Genomic DNA, 21,726 nt, shown 5'->3' with positions numbered 1-21,726 from the left:
CCAGTTGGATAAATGACATATTTCAAAAACTGGGTCCCTACTGAGATGTCTGTGGCAGGGATTTGGAAATCTCATTTCAGGCACCTCTCTGGATAAAAGCATGTCTTTAACCTGCATGTTTTACAGGAGAACGATTTCTCTGACTAGTTTCGTCCTTCCCCTCCCTGGCTGCTGTGCTCTGCAGCCCCCCGAGGATGCTCCCAGCAGGCATGAGGCTGCCCTGAGGGTCAGGGTAACCCAGGGAGGGATGCGAGGGCGAGCGTCTGGTTTCAAACAAAAGTGCAAAGCCTTGAAAGGAGGGACTAAGAAGAAACAGGTGGGGGGCTACTAATATAGCCTCTGAAGTTTATTTGCTTAACGAACAGAAGCCCAGGCTGTCAGACCTAGGTCAAATACTCCACCAGTCTGAGTGTATTTATTTCATGCGTGGTCTGTAACCCAACCTCATTTCTGGATTAAACCACTGTAAAGTCCTGGCCCCCAGGAGCCCATCCCACATTTGCCATCAAGCCCAGCACATGCCTAGGCAGGTCCTCAGGGGCCACCTTGGTATACACTGGAGCCTTGTGTCATCAGTAAAGCCTGTAATTGTGGGTCCTGTCGTTTCCAATACAAGCTTTGCTGTTTACAGCTGCAAATCATGACCACAGAGCCATCACTTAGTGGTCCCATTAATGCAACCCATGCCTGAAGGCTCCCAGGAGAAGCTGCTCAGGCTGCAGCACACAGCCACTCTGCAGGCCACCGTCCTGCGGGAGCCCAGGTGGTGGTGGCAATGCTGGAGGACCACATTCACCATGCTCTAGGTCCCTCTGGGGTGCCAGCAAGGGTGGCTTTGTATTTACGGGGAAGTTTTAAAACAGCGATTGAGTGGAGTAGGCAGGGGTTTAGGACAGCTTGTCTTGAACAGTGGTGCAGCACGGACGGTCTCAAAAGATTGGCGCAAGGTGGTCAGGGAGCATGGGGCTGTGTGCTAAACTGTGGAGCTCATCACATAGTGGGGAAAGAGGGACTTCGCTTTCTTGGTTGTCTGTCCTGAAGTTGCAGCACAAAAACTGCTTTCGAAAACCAGAAAAATAGTGAAAAGAAAAAAAACAACCACAAAATGCAGTGCTTATACCAGGGTCACAGACAACTAAGGGGTAAAAGTTAGAGATCTCACACGGAAGTTCCTGAAATCTTCACGTGCTTTAAAGTTTTTAAGAGTGTTAATTTTTTAATCCAGGATGCTCAGGAGTCAGTTAATCCCTTCAGAGGGAAGTTTGAGCTGACAGTATGGCAGTAAAACTACCTGCAGACAAAAATTTTTTCTGGTTTCCCAGACATCTTTTGGCTGATCTCATTAACTCCAGTAAGGTAAACAGCCTATGTGCTCCAGAGTATCTCAGGAGCTGAAAAATTTGCATCTGAAAATTTGCATGTGAAAAATTGCAGATCTGCATTAAAATTAGAAAGGAAAGGAGGAATTAGCAGTGGGTTTTCCCAGGACCAGCCCGAGGGCGGTAGTACCAGGTAACTCTGTGGGTTCTGTGAAAACAAGAGCGATGTGGAGACATTTGAAATAAAACAAGTGAAAATAGGGCAAACAAAAGTATTTGCAGTCAGCAATGAAGCATGCGTCCTCATTCAAGAGAAGCCCCATTTTTGCTTTAAATTTGGGATATGCATACATTTGCTTTTGGGAGATGAGATGTATATGAGTCATGCAGAATGAACAATCAAGTTAACAAGTTCAGGAGCTGTTATTTTTCATGGACCTAAGTTTAACAAAAAAGGGTTATTTGTGCTTTGGTATCTTCTTGTTTCATGGAGCTTTCACTGGCACTTAATTCACCATTTGTAATGGGGCTAAAGCTGTAGCTGATTTTCGTATGTGACCAGTCAGAATAGAAGAACTTGCTCAGGAGAGTCAGGAATCGGTGGATGTTATGTTAGTCCTCACCAGTGAGAGCTGGATGGGCTCTTGCAGGCCTGCTGTGGCTTATCCGTGATCACTGCTGGATGTTCTGGTCAGGGCACTGCTTCAGAACCAGTGCACAGAATAAGCACCGAGGAGGAAAAAAACCCCACATTAAAATTATTTCTGTCTGTATATTTGCTGAAAATTCTTAGCTGACTCAGTTTTTTGTTATGATGGGCTAGGTCATGTATAGGATGGACAGATTGGTTTTATACATGTTAAATTTTTGTGTCTCACCTGTCCTTTAATCCTGGAAAGCTCTTTGGACCCATTAGCTTTATTATACAGCCTAAGTTTAAGTGGGGAAAAAAATCTATTTTGATCCTGATCCTTTTAGGTCTTCAACTGCCTAACGTTGACAGGATGTGAGAATACCCACCCTTTTGCAGGGCTGTGCCCTTTCTGTCTCTAACTGCTGCACTGGCTACACTGCTAGAGTTAGAAACCCAGGAAATCTTTGCTGCTCTCTGTTTACCTTTGAGCCATGTCGAGCCATCGGCTGCTTCCTCATGGAGCTGATTTTGCCTCTTTTGTAAGTGGTGACCAGAATCTGGTTTTGTTTTATGTCCTGTAGGGTTGCTGACCTGGAAGATGCAAGTCTAAGATGGAAACTTCTGCTTCAACAGCTGCTGGGAAAACAGAAGGGAAAGGTGCAGTTCTGGAGGGGAATGGCTTTACAGAGACGGGGAAGAAACCCACTCCTTTAGCAGCTGCAGGAGCAGCAGTGGCACAAGGAGGTACTTTATGTTTTCCACACTTTGAAAGCAGCAGGGGGGGGTTTCATTAGACTGTAAGAATTTAATAAGTACGGTGGCATCTGTCCTCCTGTGAACATGCTGAGTTTATGGGGGTTCTTGGCCGTCGGAGGTCACAGGAACATGAAGTTGTATCTCCACGTGGCATCCAAACATCACTGTGCTGTGATGAGTCACTGGTGAGAGGTGGCCGTCGGAGAGCTGAAGCATCCCATCACTGCTTGCTACCTGTGCTGTGTGGTGTAGGCAGCACAGTGCCTGCTGCTCCTCCATGGAGGAATTAAAGGGTGGCTGGCAAGGCTGGTTGGAGCTGGGGAGCGCCCTGTTATCATGGTCAGGGAGGGGTGTTGTGTGCCAGATGTGATCCTGCTAACGAGCTAAACAGACTGCACTGTCTTCAGCCACTGCTGCTGGGATTTCACGGTTAGGGAGGAATTTGGGATTCCGCAGACCCAACGCAAGAAATCTCGCAAAGAAAGCCCTCAACTTGCGCCATTCTTGTTACTGTCAGAAATAGCTCAGGTCTTGATTTCTTTTCCTGTCAGTGTTTTTGGCAAGATTTTGGTCCTGATGGTGTTGAAGTCAATTGGGAAGCTCTCATGGACACCCGTGGGCATGGGTCATTCTTGGGGCGTGTAACACTGCTGTGCGGGGGGACGTGCAGGAGCATTCGTCCTGCCTCCTCTCTCCCGCTACGGCAGGCAAAATACAGCCCCGGAAAACAGATCCACACGCTGGCACGCACGTGCTGGTGGATCTCCAGATTGGTGCCACGGCCCTTCATGGTGGCTCCAGCTGTGGGCAAGGCTGTGCCCGCCGGGAAGGCATCACACTGCCCTTGCTGGGGGCTGGGACTGGGTGTGCCTTCTGGACAGGGTATAAGGACACAAACTTAGCAGGGGCTGCACCAGCTCACATGTGACAAGAGACATCCCAGCTGTGTAAACTTTGCAAGCAGCTTTTTTTTCCTCTTGAAAATATACCTCATTGCTAGCCAGTCTACCTCACAATGAACCCTTCCCCACCCCTCCCTTCACTGCAGGGTGGTTTCTCATCACCCCAGGAGAGCAGCACGACTCCTCTGTGGGCTTCTCTGTTTCTTACACAGCTCAGCTGAAGAGTTTGTGTTTTCTGTTGGCTGAGTTTTGAAGACAGTTCCCAGCCCAAATTGCTTAAATCTGCTTTATCTATCCTTCCTTTTCAATGCATTTGTTACCCAGTTTTCATTTCCACATTGACCTAGAAAGATTCAGGTATACAGACTAAGGTAGCAGCTGCTAGGTTACGACCTATCAGATTACTTAATGTGTTTGATAAAGTTTACTAGCATTTGTTAGCCAATGGAAAGGTTTTCTTCAGAAGAACTACAAAATCTTTTGCAGAGTGCTCTTTGAAGAGAAACACAATTTCGTGCTGCTGAGTGGGTTGGAGCCACCTTCCTTGTGAGCACTATGCAAAGTGGCAGAAAGGAAGGCTTGCTGGGCAGCAGAAGTAGGGGAAGAGTAGAGACAGCAACACGCAGAAGTTTGCCATCCCCAACAGATTTTGATCCCTGTTGAAGAAGCACAGGCTGTAGAAACCACGAGGCAGCCCACTCGAGGCATCATCTCAGTGACTGGCAGATCCAAAGGGCTGATTGGCACCAATAAAGTCCAAGCACGTGCTAAAATTCAAAACCCACAGACATGCTGTTATGAATAAACACCTTCTCCCCACTTGGCACTTGCCTTGGGAGTGCCTCCACCGAGGAAGCAGTCACCGCATTTCCAGAGATGCAATGGAAATGAGGATGCCCCCGAGGTGGAGCATCCATGGTTCCATTTGGTACCCCGGGAGACTTGATAAGTTTTTAAGCATTCAGTATTGTATGTCCTGCTCTTGCCTTTGGAAAAGAAATGATTTATGGGCTCAGTATTGCTCCTTTTATTAAGAGGAAGTGGAGAAGTAAGTGGAGGATTGTTTGAAGATGTCAGGAGAATCGTGATGAAAGCATTATGTAACGAGATGTGAAGAGCGAAATCTGTGTCATGCTGTGAGGAGAAGTACTCACAAATGCCTTCAAATGGCTAGCAGTGAAGTAGCATGCGATCGGATGCCAGCCCTGGGACTCTGCAGGTGATGCACGTGCTCTTGTGGTTCGGAGGGCTTTGCTTTGAGTTCTAGCTAGACATAATACTGGCTCCCAAAAGGAAGCAGCACACTCCGTGTGCTTATAAGTAGAAAAATGAATACAAAATTGTCTTGTAACATCAGTTAATTACAAGATGTGACTTAGCAGATAATAACAAAAAGGCTGGGCAGCGATGAGACTGCACTTACATGGTATTCTTACTAATATAACATACTTGCTTCACTAAACTAGTGTAATTACTCATAACAGGCTAGAAATATACATATTTATGTTCATATTCTTACAGAAGAAAGCAAATGAGGCATGGAGATTAATTACATTGCTCAGCTTGAAGAGGGGAACAGCTTTAAACGGGGGGCCTCTGAGACCCTCACCCTGCTTTGGGGCCACACGAACAAGTCTTTATTCTTCTCCAAGACAAACGCTTGATTTTATTTATTGTAGAGGTTTTACTCTTTGTGCTAGCATGTGAGAAAGTGGCAGCAAGGCTCAGCTAGTGCTGCAGATCACTAAGCTGCTCTCCAGAGCCAAACAAACATAATTTGCAACACATTTCTTCTCCTTTTTTCTACTGAGTCACACAGATGGAGTGCCAACATAGCATATTTCTCAGATCATAAGGTTTTCTTTTTCCCTTGTAGAAATGAATAGATTTATAAGGTTTTATTTGTAATTAAGGTAATTGAAGCAATAAACTCAATATTGGTTAAATAATTGAAGAATAGCTATTTTATTATATTATTATTTAGATTTTATTATTATAAGATAATAATATGTCCAGTTTCCATTTCTAGTTCCCTTGTTTTGGATATTTGTCCCAAATGTTTGCAGCCTTGAACAAATTAAGTTATGGCTGTAGGAAAAGAGATTGGTATTGTTGATGTTGTAAGTGGAGAAGAGTCCTTTCATACCATCAGTCTGCATCTTGTATTTTTAGTCTACTGAAACCGCCTTTTTAGAAGTCTTCTGTGACTTTTTTTTTATAGTAGCTCATTGATCAGATGTTCAGAAATTGGCCTCACAGAAATGCCATTGGTCTCCCTGAATTTTCTATTTTTCCATGAATCTTGCTGGCCAAGGAGTCAAAGCTGCTCTGTTGGAGATGGAAGCTGGTTTTAATGACAGTGAGTAGGAGCTAGACACAAGTTAAATCTGCAGAAGAGCCTCTCACTTTTGGTGCTTCCGCTTCTGGAAAAGTGAATCAGAACACGTCTAGAAAACTCTTGTGCTGAGTGCGAAAGTGCATACTGCTGCATAGCGTAAGAGGGTTTGGAGCAGAGCACCACGTGAGTGAGACTGGGTTGTGTCCTCCAGGCTAGCACTGTGATATCCTCTGTATCAGCACACACGAAGAAGCCTGCGCGCCTGGCTGGAGGAGAAATTTAAGAGACACTCTTTCAAAGGCAGAAATATTTAGGAAGATGGGTTTCTCATCTTGTAATAAAAATTAAATACAAATTCTCCTAAATGCTAACTGCCTGACTTTAACAAGGCCCAGAATGCACCTTTCCCTCCCCACCCCACCCTCAGCTTGACACAAACACCAGGTTCCCAAATTGATGGTGTTTATGTTTGAAACATTTTTCTGATGTCTGGCTCTGTCAAGACTAATTTTAGCATTTCTAAAGCTGGGTAAAAATACAGCCTCATTACTTTGATGTCAGAGCATAGTTTACTATTAGTATATTCTGGGGTTTATCATTTTAGTCATGTTTAACACGGCTGCAGCAGGCATGCACTATTAAATCTGGCTTATTTTACATTCCTGTCCGAGATTATTTATTTGGAACAATTTCCTCTCTATCAAAAGACACGGCTAATGCTGAGTTTTAATGTGTTATTTACACACAAAATAACCTATTTACAACTCAGTATCTGCCGCAGGGAGAATGAATGGGGCAGTGCTCCCTTCATTCTGTTGTATCTGAGTTTAACAATCTGGATTGCTAATAGAACCATTTATCACGGGGTGGTAATTTATTTTATGTTAGCTGCACAGGTCTCCCTGCCTCTGATCTATGGAAATACTTTGTATATAATGAAGTTCAACAAGTCATTTGATGTAAACATGGGGAAACCAAGCTGCAGAACCAGTAAGACTCTGGCTACGCTTTTTTTTTCCAGGAGGTAACGACTCTCCTCTATATTAAGGTTTCTGTTGATGAAATACAGCTCTTCGCCCCATCTATGCTGTAAGGGCAAAGCATGGGGCTTTTCTGCAGTGGATGGGAGATTGGGATGGAGTTTGGTCACTTGATTTATGGGCTGGCGGGAACATTCAGTGCTGCAGAAGTAGCACACTCAGCCCTTTCATAGGCAGAGAAGGAGGGCAGGGAGCACCTCCCATCACTCTCCAGGGGTCTTCTGTAAGCAAGACCCGAGTGGCGTTGGCAGGGAGTCCTTGTGCAGCTCAGCTTGTCTCGGTGCTGGATTATGGGAAAACCATGTAAATGAGGAGGAAATGCCAGCATCCCAGCAGACCTCAGCAGACTGAAAAAATATATCGTTTATCTGGCCTGAGACTCAGACAAATTAGAAGGAGAACAGCCCCAATGAAGTCATCTCCTCTGTCCACCCTGGAGGGGCAGGGATCTTCTCCAAAGAATGTTTTTCATTCAGTTGTTCACATTTTCCAGGAAAAGGAACATAACAGGTACAAGCATATTCCTAGCTTCCATGACCCTTATTGCTTTGCTGTATGCAACTTAAAAACGTTGAGATAGGCAGTAACAGAAAAGCCTGTGTTGGCTCCAGGAGGGAAGGGGGCAAGTGGTTAAAACAGAATGATGGGAAAATTCCATTATTTAGGCTGTGAAATTCTCCTGACAGCCACTGTTTCTATTGTGTGTCTGCAGTATATAGCTCAGTGGCCGCCACCTTGGGTAGGGCTTCAAGGCTGCTTTGGGCAGCTGGAGGTCTCGGATGCTTACAATGGTGCAAAGCTGAGGCTGTTCCTCAGTTGTAGGATATCAAGCCCTGTGACTAGCTGCCAGCTTTGAATCATGCTGGTTGCCTGACAGCTGCTCGTAGTTTAGAAGCATCTGTGTAGAGATAGATGAAGTTAAAGCCATGCTGCACCATTTTTATGTTCAATGAGTAGTATCTGGTGTGTAGGCATGGTGGAGAGCACGCTGGGAGCAGCAGGTTTATTTCTTCAGCTATGTGTGATAGAATTTTAGTAGTTTAGATTGCCACAAGCTGTGCCACAAAAGCCCATCTTTTCTTCTGTCTGCTCTTTTTCCTCTATCCATAGCCTGCAATGTTGAGTCTCTCTAGTCTCTTTAAAATAGTCAGCAATACATCTTTGTCACGTAACCCTTTGCTTTGCTTAATCAAGTGATTAGAGTCCGACTTCTTGGCCACTTGTTGTTTTTTTTTTTTTCTCATGGGAGAAACCCCTTTCCTGACCCCCTATGCTAGGTTTCACTGTGTGGTAGCCAGCCCTGTGGGCAAAGGTGCAACCTCAGAATGGGTAACCATTATGTTTACAGACTTTTTGGTTCACGTTGTGTAGCCCTTACAGATGATGCTAGAGTCCATACCACCAACCTATTGATGATGCAGCAACTTTATGGTTGGACTCGATGATCTTAAGGGTCTTTTGCAGCCTAAACGGTTCTATGATTTGTAACATCAGCCAGCATTCACTGATTGTATACATCTTCCCCTAACTGTCATACTAAAAGTTCCTACAATTTCAAACCATTAGCGATGCCGAGGTGCTTTGAAGACAGAGTAATTTAATCCCATCCCTAACCACAATGCAGGATTGCATGCCAACTTGAAAAGGTTTTATGGGCTTAAAATGAAAAAAGGTACTCTTCACAGGCTGTTTCTGCCATTGGTGATCCCAACCGTTAAGTACCACCTGAAAGTCCCTTGTATTTTCTGGGTGTATTATTATTAACATCAATAATAGTTGTCATAATAATAGCTTCCACTTTCCTATTATTTTGTAAGCTCCAAAAGCTTATTCTGGCAAGTACAGATATATCTTCTTTTCCGTGGATCCAGTTTAGACTTCAGTAAAGTGCTTCTCAGAGGATACCTAAATATGAACTTTTTAACTGATGATAAACTCACTATTTGTTGGTTGATCATTTATAGTCAAGTAAGAAAATCCAATGGTGGTAATGGATGATATTTATCATTATGCTTTCCTGGACTGTCTCCTCTGTGCTGCCAGCATGTCCCTATAGTTTTAATTTTTAGTATCTTTGGCAAGCTTTTTGTCTGAGCATCTGAGAATTTGCACAGGTTTTGTAAACTAATTCTCCCAACACCATCCGTTAACCATGACATTTGAGCCTGCCATAATCATGGGGGACCAGGAATAGGACTTGTTTTGTCTGAGGTTGGCTGCCTAAATTTTAGGTGTCTAGTCTGGGATCCCTTTGCATTAGGGTGGAGTAAATCACGTTGTGGAGATGCCTGCTTTGTTACCTTGGGGGCTTCATGCCTGATCTGAGGTGGCTAATCTTGGGTGGACAAACATCAGTCTTTCTGACTTGGCCAAAATTCCAGAGCACGGTTAAAGCAAGGAGCCAAAGTGGGACGACATTAATCCTTTAAAGCCCTTTCATCAGTTCATCACTTTCATCAGTCTGTAGCCTGATTAGCAGTCCAAGAGCCCTGACTGCCAGCTCTGAACTGAAATCTCACCCCGTGGCTTCTCAAGTCAGAGGCAAACTCATCACCCAAGTGTCAACACAGCTGGGGGAGCTGTTTCCCATAGCTGCTCCAGCTTTACACCAGCATTGACAAAACTAGTATTATAACAGCCTTTTCAGAGATGGGCAATTTAAAATACTCACTAAAAAAACAAGCTTTTTTTTTTTTACTAAAAACCTAGTTAATTCTAAAGGCTACAAAAGATTCCTAAAAATAACCCAAGTGGAGGAAGCCTGTTAATGCAGAAGTAAATAATTATGTTAAGAGGAGCAACCAGAGAGGCCAGTTGTGTAAATCACTTTAAGGGGAACAAGACTTAGATAAAATCCATTCTTTTATCACACAGATTAAGTCTTCCTTTTGACGCTAAATAATTGATAGGGTTTGGCAGAGCATTCCATGGCTGCCTGCACGGAGCAGTGGGACTGCTCCCGGGGTCAGACGAGTGGCAGAGAAAAATGTTCTTAGAAATGCTGTGCATCCAATACTTGTACCAAGAAATGGGGCTTGTATTCCTGGCACTTCCTAAAGAATTTCTGCTTGGCCTTGAGAAGACAGTCATGCACCTCGGAGCTAAAGGACTGGCTAAATGGCCGAGCTCAGAGAGTGGGGGTAAATGGAGTTAAAGCCAGTTGGTGGCCAGTCATGAGTGGTGTCCCCCAGGGCTCAGTTTTGGGGTCAGTCTCATTTAATATCTTTATCAATGATCTGGATGAGGGGATTGAGTGCTCCTGCAGTAAATTTGCAGATGATACCAAGTTGGGTGGGAGTGTCGATCTGCTTGAGGATAGGAAGGCTTTGCAGAGGGATCTGGACAGACTGGATCGATGGGCTGAGGACAGCTGTATGAGTTTCAACAAGGTCAAATACCAGGTCCTGCACTTCGGTCACAACAGCCCCGTGCAATGCTACAGGCTGGGGGAGGAGTGGCTGGAAAGATGGTCAGGGGAAAAAGATTTTGGGGTGTTGGTCGACAGCTGGCTGAACATAAGCCAGCAGTGTGCCCAGGTGGCCAAGAAGGCCAACAGCATCCTGGCTGGTATCAGGAATGGTGTGGCCAGCAGGAGTAGGGAGGTGATTGTGCCCCTGTGCTCGCCACTGGTGAGGACACACCTCAGGTACTGTGTTCAGTTTTGGGCCCCTCACTACAAGACATTGAGTTGATGGAGCGTGTCCAGAGAAGGGCAACAAGGCTGTTGAAGGGGTCTAGAGAACAAGTCTTATGAGGACTAGCTGAGGGAACTGGGGCTGTTAAGCCTGGAGAAGAGGAAGCTGAGGGGGGACCTTATTGCTCTCTGCAACTACCTGAAAGGAGCATGTAGTGAGGCAGGTGTTGGTCTCTTCTCCTAAGTAACTAGCGATAGGACAAGAGGCAATGCCCTTAAGTTGTGTCAGGGGAGGTTTAGAATGGATATGAAGAAAAGTTTCTTCACTGAATGAGTTTTCAAGCATTGGAACAGGCTGCCCAGGGCAGTGGTGGAATCCACCACCCCTGGAGGGGTTCAGAAAACATGCAGATGTGGCACTTCGGGATATGGCTTAGTAGGCATGGTGGCGTTGGGTTGACAGTTGGCCTTGATGATCTTAGAGGTCTTTTCCTACTTACAATTCTATGATTCTTGGAATTGCTCGTCTCCTCCTTAAACTGGCCCCCATGAAACCAGGCAGTCTGTTTTCATGGTTTCATGTGGTGATGAGTGAGGTGCAGGGGCCTGGGAGGATACAGCCTGCCCCTCTGCACCATTTTTTTTTTTTTTTTTTTTTAATTAGAGAACATGAATCGTGCTGTCTGGTGGCTTTTGGGAGCCCAGGTCGAGGTGTGGGGGGGTTCTCTTACCTTGGTCAGCCCCATCATTGCCTGAATACTTTAGCCTCTTGCACTTCCTCCTGGTAAGTCAGGAGATGTCATTGTTTGCATTGTGCAGACAAGGGGCACAGAAGATTTTCCAAGGCCAAAGTGGCTGTAAAGGGTTTAGCTCTTTCAGAGAGATGTCAAGAACAGGTTATCTCTGTGACTTCAGGAGTTCATAGGTGGTGTACAAGGGACACCCGTGGTGGTACAGAGAACTTAGCACAGGTCCCTTGGGTCACCATATCCACTAGCAAGTCTTTCCTCTCGCAATGATATGCCAGATAATCCAGGTCAAATGACTCAAATTTTGATGTCTGTCTGCCAAATGGGGGAATTATATGTTTCCCTTAGGAAAGTTGAACACAAGTTATCTGTGCAACATAGAGCACCTTTGAGAACATCACCTTGCAGCAGTCAGTACCATTCCTTTTGGTTGCATAAAGGTATGAAAATGTTCAGTAGCTAATAGGATTTTACTGAATTTGATCTCACTTTTGCCAGTGCCTTTGTTCATAAAGCACAGCAGGCTCATATTTAGGGGGCTGCATTTTTTTTTCCAGAACCAAGTGGGACATAACATGCAGAAACCTTAAATTCTGAAATAAATCAATATCCTATGAATTCTGTGTGGATTCTGTGTTTGGCAGGATGAGTTCTCTGATCTTAAAGGTAACGATAGAGAATAAACCTCAGACAAGATTGTAAGTTTAGCGCTTGGAGGAGTGAAGTAGATATAGTCGCTTCACGCTAACTGGGTTAGGATTACTTTAAATTTGTGACCTTACATGTACTTGGAAGGGACCTGTGCTGGGTGTTCTATGACTCCCGTAGTGGTGTTGGGTTGAAATCAGGCAAACTTTGGTGGAGAGAACTGAACAAAAGTCTGGGCACATAGGCTGACTGGGTCCAAAATGAAAATAAAGAAAAACATTGAGTGTGATCCCACGTGAACATAAATGAAAAAGATTTCACACAAACTTGTCTGAAATCAATTCTGCCTTTTCTACAGGCTGTTAGAGAGCTCCACGTGGTTTTTCACCTTTTATTTTTTTTTATATCTCTTTCCTTCTCCTGGAATCCCAGATATTTTTAAGACTGTATTCCGTTGAAAATGCTTCCAATTGTAAGTAAATTGTAAATAAGAACAGGAGTATTGCAAGCAAAATATTTATATTTACTGCCACTAATATCTGATTTTTAAAATACAGCAACATTTGCAGGGAATGAATAGTGCCGATTTGGCCAGAAAGCTGTTCTGTTCTCTTCTATTACATGGATCAGCTCCTGACTCTGACAGGTTTAAAAAAAAAAAATCACAGCTTGCAACAGATGCATCCCTAAGTAAACAGTTAAAGTAGATGTTTTGATGACTTCAGTTGTATTGATATAAAAGATCAGTGTCTGAGCATTCCTGAAAACCATCCAGTAGAGGAGGTGTCTTCCTGCAAGCTCCTGGCCCTGCGTGTGCTGCTTCAACAATAGTTTTATCGTTTAAACAAAATGGAGATACTTCTGCACCTAATGAAACGCTCCGAGCCTAGAGGGAGTGGTAAGAGCTCAGCGCTCCTGACCCTGGGTCCGAAGTGTTGGGAAATGTTTAGATTTTCTCCAAGTGAATTTTTTTGCTCTGTTTGTGAGGGGAAAAAAATGATCTTTCTCTGCTTTTTTTTTCTATCTGGAATTCACCTTGGTTTATAGTTGCTCTTTGGGGGTTGGAGCAGCAGGGATGGGGGGAACTGAGCAGCATTCACTTCTGCATGCTGGCTGCTGCAAATATCAGTCTTGTGCATGCATGCATGCAAGCCTTCCTCATGAGGCTCAATTTAGCTCGTTAAGCTAAATCTTGTTCATATCAGCTCACAGGTAGAACGGGTGATGTGCTTTCTGGGGCATTTACAGCCGCACTTAAAAGTAGAAACAGAGAAATACAAAGGTGAGGACTTTAGGCGTTGGTTTGCACGTCTCATTTTAACAAGAGGAATTATTACGTGTTGCGGGAAACTGACCCGACTCCCGGAGGCTGCTTGTGTGAAGATAACCAATTTTTTTGGTGGCTCCCTATGGTGAGGGCACGGAACTGAGCCTGGAGAAAATTAGTTTCAGTTCCTAATCCAGCCCCATACTTCCTTCATGATTTTGGGAAAGCTGCTTGACTTCCCTTCGCTCTCCCATTTATATAATGAACTTGCATTGTTCTTTGGGCCTCGAGGCCCATCCATCAGCATCTGGTTAGCATGTTTATGGCATTGGTCATACTGAAGCACTTAACAGGTCAGACCACATAGAGGTTGCCATTCCCCCATCCCCACCGCCTGCAAGAGGGTGCTGCTGCCCCTGGGCGCTGAGTTACAAGGGTGACCTTGATCATATGTCTGAGGTGTCAATGTGCTGCTGTCAAAGGAGCCTGATAAAACAGATTTGCAGGGTTAGGGAAGAAAAGGTTAAGTTCTTACAGCAAAGGCATTTTCAATATCTATAGTGGAGAGACCATTCGGGGATACATAGACTTGACTGTATTCCAAGGGGGCACACTGTGCTCTGGAGTAGGAAAGTTTTTCAGACGATCTTACCTGGCAAACTCTGTTGGAAAACATCGTGTTGTTAATAGCTGTGTAAATCTCTTGTACTGAAAAAGAGAAAATGAATTTTCCCAGTTTAAGAGGGTTTCCTATATACATAATCCGTGAGTGAGGTTTTTCAAATGGTTTGCTGAAGTTCAAGTATCTGGACAGAGTGTTGGACAGACCTGGATGAATTTACAGAAATGATGCAGAGTTTCAGGGTTTCACCCTGGTCCAAGAAAAAGACAGCGGTTTTGGCAAAGTCCTCTGTAATTAGACTTTTAGGAAAGGTGTTGTTCTGGGCACCAGGTGGTGGAAGGAGAAGAAAATCACTGATGTGGGATGACAGCTTCAGAGAAAATGTTCCTTTCAGCTTTCTTTCCTGTTAGCCTTCTGTGCACGTGCACACTCTAATACTGTAATCAGCTGAAGAGGAGCTGATAATACTGTTTGGTGCAGTTTTTTCCCTTTGGAAAACTCTGGTGGAACCTTTGTGTGCTGTTACAAAGACATCCTTAGAACACCCTTACTGCAGGGTGCTGTATTTCAAATGCAGCACTGACTCTTAAAATAGATACGAGATGGGTGAATGCGTGAAAAATATTTGCATCTCTTTTTCTAAGCTCTGTGTATGGTGCATCACTTCTGTAAGCAAGCTAAAAGGGTTGGAAGGAAAAAAAGAGTTTTGTAAATCCCCGTGCTTCTTTTAATTCCACTCAAAACCATGTCTTAGGAGCTGAAATAAGATCCAAGGCTATCTTTTGGTCGCGTAGAGTCACTGACACTTGGAACAGGCTGGATTTATATGTGGTTACTAAAAAATATATAGCAAAATGAAAGTCTCAGACACTGAGTTCATGTGCGTTGCCCATTGTAAAGATAAGTAACGGCTGTTATAAGATCACTTAAATGGTTACCTTTGGGACATAAAAGGGATCTTTGAAGACAGTAAGTCTTAATACAGAAATGTTTACTCATAAAAAATACATTTGGAATGGGGGAGGGGAAGACATTTGCTATTAATGTGGTTTTTGCCTTTTATGGCAGGTTGTAGCAGGTCTTTAACCTCTGTAGCACTTCAGTGGGGATAGAAATGAGCTTCTTTAAGTATCACCCCTAAGGGCCTTTCCTCAAGGTCCGTATCTGCAATGTCTCTTGTAAAGATGGTTTTAGTTTATTCTTCCTTTCTGTGACCCAAATGAAAAGCTATTCTTTTCCAGCTTCAAAACCTTCCAGTAGTTAAGTCCTGAAGGCAGAATATAAATGTCCTCCTGATTTTGGTTCACTTAACATTGTGTTTTGTGAGGTACAGGGCTGGTGGCCCAAACTATGCTTAGACACAGTGAGAATTTGAAGGCTATGTCAGCCAGCTAAGGCATGAGAACAGAAGAGGGCATTGGCCTTTGAATGCCATGGTTGTAGATACCACAAAGGAGGGATGCTGTTTCGACGGATTCTCACAAAGGGTGCAGATGTTCGAGCCCAGAATTCCTTATCTGCCTCTGGTTGCACGTGAGGCAGGTGGTGGCTCATGTCACTTGTGAGTTTTCTGGTAATGCTTCTACAGGTAATTTTGAAATAATTTTTCTAGACAATTGTTGTGCTCCAAAGCAAGGCAAAATGTGGTGTTGGCAGTATTTGATCAGTGCTGCATGAACCCATAAAAGGAAGGACGTGAGTTCTGCTTCAAAGTTTTGTGAAATTATTGCTAGATGGGGTAAGACGCAAGGTGCTAGCAGTCTGAGTGGCAGAGAGAAGTTTTGAGTCCTTTTTGGAAACCATGGTGGATTATGGTCAAAAGTCTACTCGGATACGATGATTTACACAGTGGCAGAAATAGCCTGGACCAGAGGTGTGGGATGAAGGCTGAGTTGTGTAGAGAGATTGGAAGGTCGTTGACCAGCTGTTGTCCAGAGATGTGAGGAGCAAGACTGAGACAGCGGGGTCTGAGCCAAAAGACACTGTTTTGTGGGATCTTAGAGGAGAACTTGGTAGCACAGGGAGACAAGTTGAGAAGTATTTCACAGGAAGAGTTATATGCTCATAGAAGCATAAGAAGGAATTGGCTGGGTGCACAAATAGGCAAAAGGTAGAGAAGGTGGAAAAAAGTCCTTGTTTGTTGTGAAGTCGAGGTTACCAAGCTGAGATGACTGTATTTCTGAAGAACTTCTACTCTAAGCCCATGGTCTAGTGCAAAATTAGCTCTCCGTGTGCCGGTGACAAGGCAGGACTACTGGTGGACTTTGTTCTTGTTATTCCAAAACACAATGCTCATCCAGGCAGAAATCCTTTAGGTAAGTAACAGAAATTAGGTTTTCAGTCACATACTGACCTGCCTTTGTAGTTAATACAGCATGTTCTGATCATGTAATGAGACAGAGGACACATTAAATCAAAGACGGGCAGGATTTTTATTCAGGAAATTGGTACGGTAATGGCAGATATGGGGTCTTGGCATGTTTCAGATAGACTTCATCTACCCTCTTCAGGTAGCAGATACAAGCACGGCTCTCGCTTGTATTCACCCAGTCAAGCATGAGGACGTAACAAGTTCTCCAGGGAGGCTGGTATTTAATATCTGCCAGATGCCTGCTGGAGAATACTAATACAGATCCCAGGTTTAGTGTGCCCTGGGAATGCAGATGGTTGGTAGCAACATGCCTGGCCTGACAGCCACACCTCCCTTAGTTCCATGGCAGAGCTGCCTGGATTTTCTTCCTGTGCTATTTGGATTGTAAAAGCAATGGCTGGATCAAAGAAACCTTTTGCTGACTTTCCTGGGAGATTTTCTGGAGGGTTAGAGGGCAAGAGAGGGAGAGGCACTGAGGTTTCTTTTGGGTTATCACACTGGTGAGTAAGGGGAGGGGCAACATCGGTTGCCCCAGACTTCACCTGGACCTTCCTCTCAGGCAGGACAAGCCAAGTGCTGGGCAGCAGGACCGCAAGGACCACGGGGAGGGTTTGTGTTCAAGGAGCACTTCAGCCAGCACCACTTTGTGGTGCGTGCAGCCCCGCCAAGGCCACAGCAAGGGGAGAGGGAAGGTGGCATCCAGGCCTGCTGCAGCCCTTCTGGGAAGCCCTGGAGATCCCACAGGTTGTCCTCAGATGGAGTAGAGAAAGGACTTCTATGAATCTCACTTTCTTATCAAAAAATGACACAGGAAAAAAAAAAAAAAAACCAACCCATGCAAGGCTCCATATAAATCAGGGCAATAAAACTGCCTGTGGTGGCGGTAAAATTATACGGTCTAAATCTATATAAAAGAACTGGAGTGGATTCAGTACAGCACCAATGTCCTCATCGCTGCAAGCAGTGAACAGGGCCAGGAGGAGGAGGATGCGGGAGGGCAGGCACTGCGCTCCCGGCACCGACGCACTGGGGAAACAATTTGCTGAGGTGGTTGAAGTACATGTTTTCAAAATCTGTTTGTGTCCATAAGGGTTTGAGAAGAGGATGTCGTCTGCTTACTCGGTAACTTGTGTGTGGCCTGAGAGTGGTTTCAGATGCTTGGCCAAAACCAAATAATCTCTCCTTTTAGGAAATTCGAAAAGTATGCACGCATCCCAAAAAAGAAGGGAGGTTTGCACTGATGTCCCGTGCTCCTGCCGCAGTGCCTTGTGTAATTGTGGCACCACGTGTTGGCGAGATGGGGGGAGGGGATTGCTGGGCACTTTTTGCTAGAAACAGAGACCAGATATTATGATTTCGGCTTTCCTGAGACTCTGAGTTAATAGATTGTTTTTAACGGGAGAAAAGACTACTGGGGTATGTCATATATCTTCAGAATTCAGCTGAATGCTGCAAAAATGTCCAAATTAGGACATGGCACTTACTAGAAGTGAAATAACAGAACTAGTGAACTTTCACAGTGAGAAGAACTTGCAGATAAAGTTGAAATTTATGATGGTGTAGGAGATTTTTAAACTGAAGGTTTTGGCTTCTTTTCTGAGTACCCTGGCCACGCTGACAAGTTTATAAATCTCTGCGGTGTTTGGCTAATATCCTAAAGATCTGCACTGTCCTATTCAGAAATGGTAGCTGCCTTCAGTACTAGTCTAAGGGCTGTGTTAGGGAGAGCGGTGGGGGCGAGAGGGGTCTTTCAAGCCTGGCAGCCGCGGCTTTCCCAGGAAACGAGCGGAGAGGCTGCAGGCATGCGGCCCGAGAGCCGGTGGGACCCCGCGCCTGCGCAGCAGCTGTGCGGGGCTGGCCAGAAGGGGTTAAAGAGGCATCGGCTGCGGGGGGAAAGCATCAGAACTCCTGGGGCAAGAGGGGGGAAAAAAAAAGCTGGGAAGCTAAAAGCAGTAGCAGGTTTAGGCACAACCCATTGAAGACCACTGCAGCTTTAGGTGAAGGAAATGGCACCAAGAAATTTAATAACCTGTTATATTTATGTTGCACATTTCATCCTCAAAGCATTTTACGAACTTAATGATGTGCAAACTACGTGCGCGCGTATCCTTTCATCTGCCAAAGACTGTAGCAGCCTCTGGTGTGAAGCCTGATGACGGCTGCTTCACAGCATCACAACAGCATACGACAGCAAGTGGAAAATGCCTTAACTGATTGAAATGGGAGCAGGCAACTTTAGGGAGGCAAAACTCAAGCTTTGGGCAAGACAGAGGGACTGAGAACAGTTGTGTTGGCACATATGGTGATATCTTCTGTGACTACAATCAATTGGTCATTAATCTTTTAGCGATCCCGACAGATAGAGCTTTCTTTAGGGAAACCTGGAGGATGAACCTTACCTGGCTAGAAATCTGGTATGAGCTTTCTTCAATGCCACTTGGCAGTCTCCCACCTCTGAAAGTACTTGCTGGCTCCAGCTTGTGTGCACTGTTTTTCGACCTGAGATCCAACAGGATCAAATAATGATGTTCTATGGATGGCAGTGTGATGTTGTCCATTTCTTGAATTTTCTGACTTAATGGCATTCTTGTCTCAAAGGAAATGTGTTTATTTTTAAAAAGTGTCAATAAGTGAACATTAGAAATCCTGGGACATGTACAAGTTGATAGCATCTCAAAGATGTTGGGAAAGAAAAAAAGAAAAAGCCACACCAGCAGCTTTGCCCTGGTCGTATTCTCAAGGAAGTTCTGTATTTTCTGGCATGATAGTTTTCAATGTCACCCACCCTGTAAGAGTTTTGGTGTGCCGTCTAATCCCCCAGCTTAATGAGTTCTGCAGGGATGCACCATGATAGCTAAAGATCATTTACCTGAATTGCTTTTTAATTTCTGGAATGGGAAGCTGCTTGTGCAGCAGGATAATTACATTATAATTTACAGCAATCCAAAATCAATAAATTTAGTCATATTGGGATAGAGAAGGAGGGTGAAAAATCCCCCCACCATTAAATTATTTCACACTTCGTACTTGATGTTCCAAGAACTCAACAATAAACTTCGGGGGATGGGAGAGAGGAGTGGAGAACCGCTGGCTTCCTAAGACTGGTCAGTAAATCAGCTTTGCCCGGTCATTTCTGTAGTGAAATAACACATGGTTGTGTTGCAGAAGGGGGAAAATACAGCAGATAATGTCCTTTTTCTGATTTATTTTAATTCCGGAGTATTAAAGAGAAGAAAATGCTTTGTACTCTCCAGCCCCTTATTCCGGTGCGGAAAAGCTGATGAAACATTGCAAGCTGCAATCTAAACCTGGGTGTCCGCCCGAGCTTTGCTCCCTACCTGAACGTAACAATAGAGTTGAATAACTACTAGGGTAAGCAACTATGGGAGCTGGTGGGTTTTCCAGCTCTTGATGTCCTCATCAAGATGAGATTGGAAGATTTTCTCCAAGTTAGCATTTTTGCCATGTACAAGCTATTGGGCTTGTTGCAGGGAGAAATTAATAGGTGACGTGGCCTCAGTGTTTCCTGGCCTTCAGAGCGTCTGCTCCTCCCTACCATGTACCCAGGAGGGACCACACGAGGGACGGTCTTTTTTTTGGAGAGTCTTCAAAACCCAGCAAGCAGTGCTCTGGCTGCTGGAAGCACTAAGGGAGGAGGGATGACCTTGCAACGAGCGGTTTGGTCTCAGGACCTTTGCATCTGCTGCCAGTAGCTCTTTGGTGCAAGCCAAGCCCTGGCAACACCGGCACTGATCTGGCCCACTCCTGGGCCACTGGGCCGGTGTCGTCTGCAGTGCTCCAGGTTTTCCAGGGTCCACCCAGCAGTCAGGTTCGGTTCCTGCAGGCAGGAGGAATGGCAAATAGACACAGGTAGCCCAAACACACCCTGCATGATTTAAGAGAAATATTATTTGTGCTGACAGTTCAAAGGGGTTCAGTTGGGCACATGGAGATTAGAGCTGTGGTTTTGGTTTAGGTTTTGTTTTTCTTTTCTCCTATTTTCTCTAAAAGAAAGCTTCCTGGTTGTACTGAATCTCACCCATGTCTTCACTCTGAGGTGTGGCCTGCTGAATTCATCTCACAGGAAGATGTATTAGGTTTTCTGGACTTCTCTTGCTCAGTCTGACTAAATTTTATTTTTCCTTTGAAACCACAGAAAACTTGTCAATGCTGCACCCAAAGAAAGATGTTGTATGAAAGAAAATCACTTTGTCTCTTGTATTTGAGGAGGATTATGATCTGGCATGACCTCATTATGGGCTAGGCGAGGTTATTTCTGGAAATACTAATTAAATACTTTTTTCATCCCTTGTGCCCTTGTAGTACGTGCAGACTTTATAACAAGAAAAAGAGAAGAAAAGCTGTCTGCAAGGATTTTTTTTTTTAAGCTCTTTCTCCAGTCAAATGAAGGAAGTACAGTTACAGTCATGGCAGCAGTATTAGAAGCTATTAAACAAAGTTTTCTTAGTTGTGATGAACTAGAGTAAAATAATTATCTGAAAGAACAGAGTGAAGCTGAGACTCTCCAGGTGCTTTTGTCTGTGCTTGAATTTAAGAGTATGAATAATTCTTGTAATTTCAGCAAGACCTCTCTGGATTGCTGAAAATATCCTTCTTTCTCTGAGTTTTTGTTTTTTTAATTTGTTTTCACATTCAGGTTCGGTGAGCACAAGCAGTAGTGTGCAGCCCCACAAACCATCTCGCTGGCAGAAGCTGGTGGTGAGCTGTGGCATGGGGTGGAAATCTGCTGCACTGGCGCAGCCATGGGAGAAATTATGTGGCACCACGTCCTGATATCTTAGTAACGGATATCCTCCTGTTATTTCTTATGGCGGTGTCCTCCTCCTGGGCTTACCCGTTCTATTCCAAGAGCCGTGTCCTCAACTTGTGGCATTTCAATGTGTTTTAACAGCTCCGAATCTGGCCCTGACCGTCTGAGCTGTTTCCTATTGAGGTCAGTGGGAGTCTTCCAGTTAATTTCAATGGGAGCTGGACTTGGCCACTGACAAAATGTCTTTAAAAATTGCCTTCAGCAAATAAGCTTGTAAATGTTAGCACTAAAATAGCAACACGCAGGCCCAAATATGTCTGTATTGAAAACACATGCTGTCAAACAGATAAAAATGCATTCTTGCAAAACCTTGAAACATCATCATGTAGAGGTTATAAGGATTTTTTTTATTTCCTGATTGTGAAAAGATTTTCATTGTGTATTTAGCACTTTGGTTCACTGCTGTTGCATGGTACTGCCTATAAGGTTGAGTCTAAGGAGGCGAACCCCTGACTTGTCTGGAAGAGCGGTCAGTGGCTTTTGGTTTTAGTTATTGTTCTAAATCCAGGGACGTGGTTCTTCTTTTTTCTGTGAATGTGACATTTCCTTCAAATTGTACTGTTCAGCTGGTATATAACAATATCCAGTCCTGCACTTTGTCTGAAGTCCCATTAC

At 44.4% G+C, this 21,726-nt stretch overlaps 1 protein-coding gene across 1 annotated transcript in view; it reads left to right on the top strand.

Moving 5' to 3' along the window:
* The window catches only part of GLI2 (GLI family zinc finger 2), a 202,086-nt gene that overhangs the window by 47,369 nt on the left and 132,991 nt on the right, over nucleotides 1-21,726 (top strand). Inside the window, exon 2 of the mRNA XM_075430849.1 lies at nucleotides 2,535-2,697. Within this exon, the coding sequence (XP_075286964.1) occupies nucleotides 2,565-2,697 (133 nt within the window). The 5' untranslated portion in view covers nucleotides 2,535-2,564. The remainder of the gene's footprint in view (nucleotides 1-2,534; nucleotides 2,698-21,726) is intronic.

The sequence above is a fragment of the Opisthocomus hoazin genome, chromosome 9 (assembly GCF_030867145.1).
Source record: "Opisthocomus hoazin isolate bOpiHoa1 chromosome 9, bOpiHoa1.hap1, whole genome shotgun sequence".
NCBI lineage: Eukaryota > Metazoa > Chordata > Aves > Opisthocomiformes > Opisthocomidae > Opisthocomus > Opisthocomus hoazin.
The sequence above is the reverse complement of the archived record's forward strand: the minus strand, read 5'-3'. Positions and strand labels throughout refer to the sequence as shown.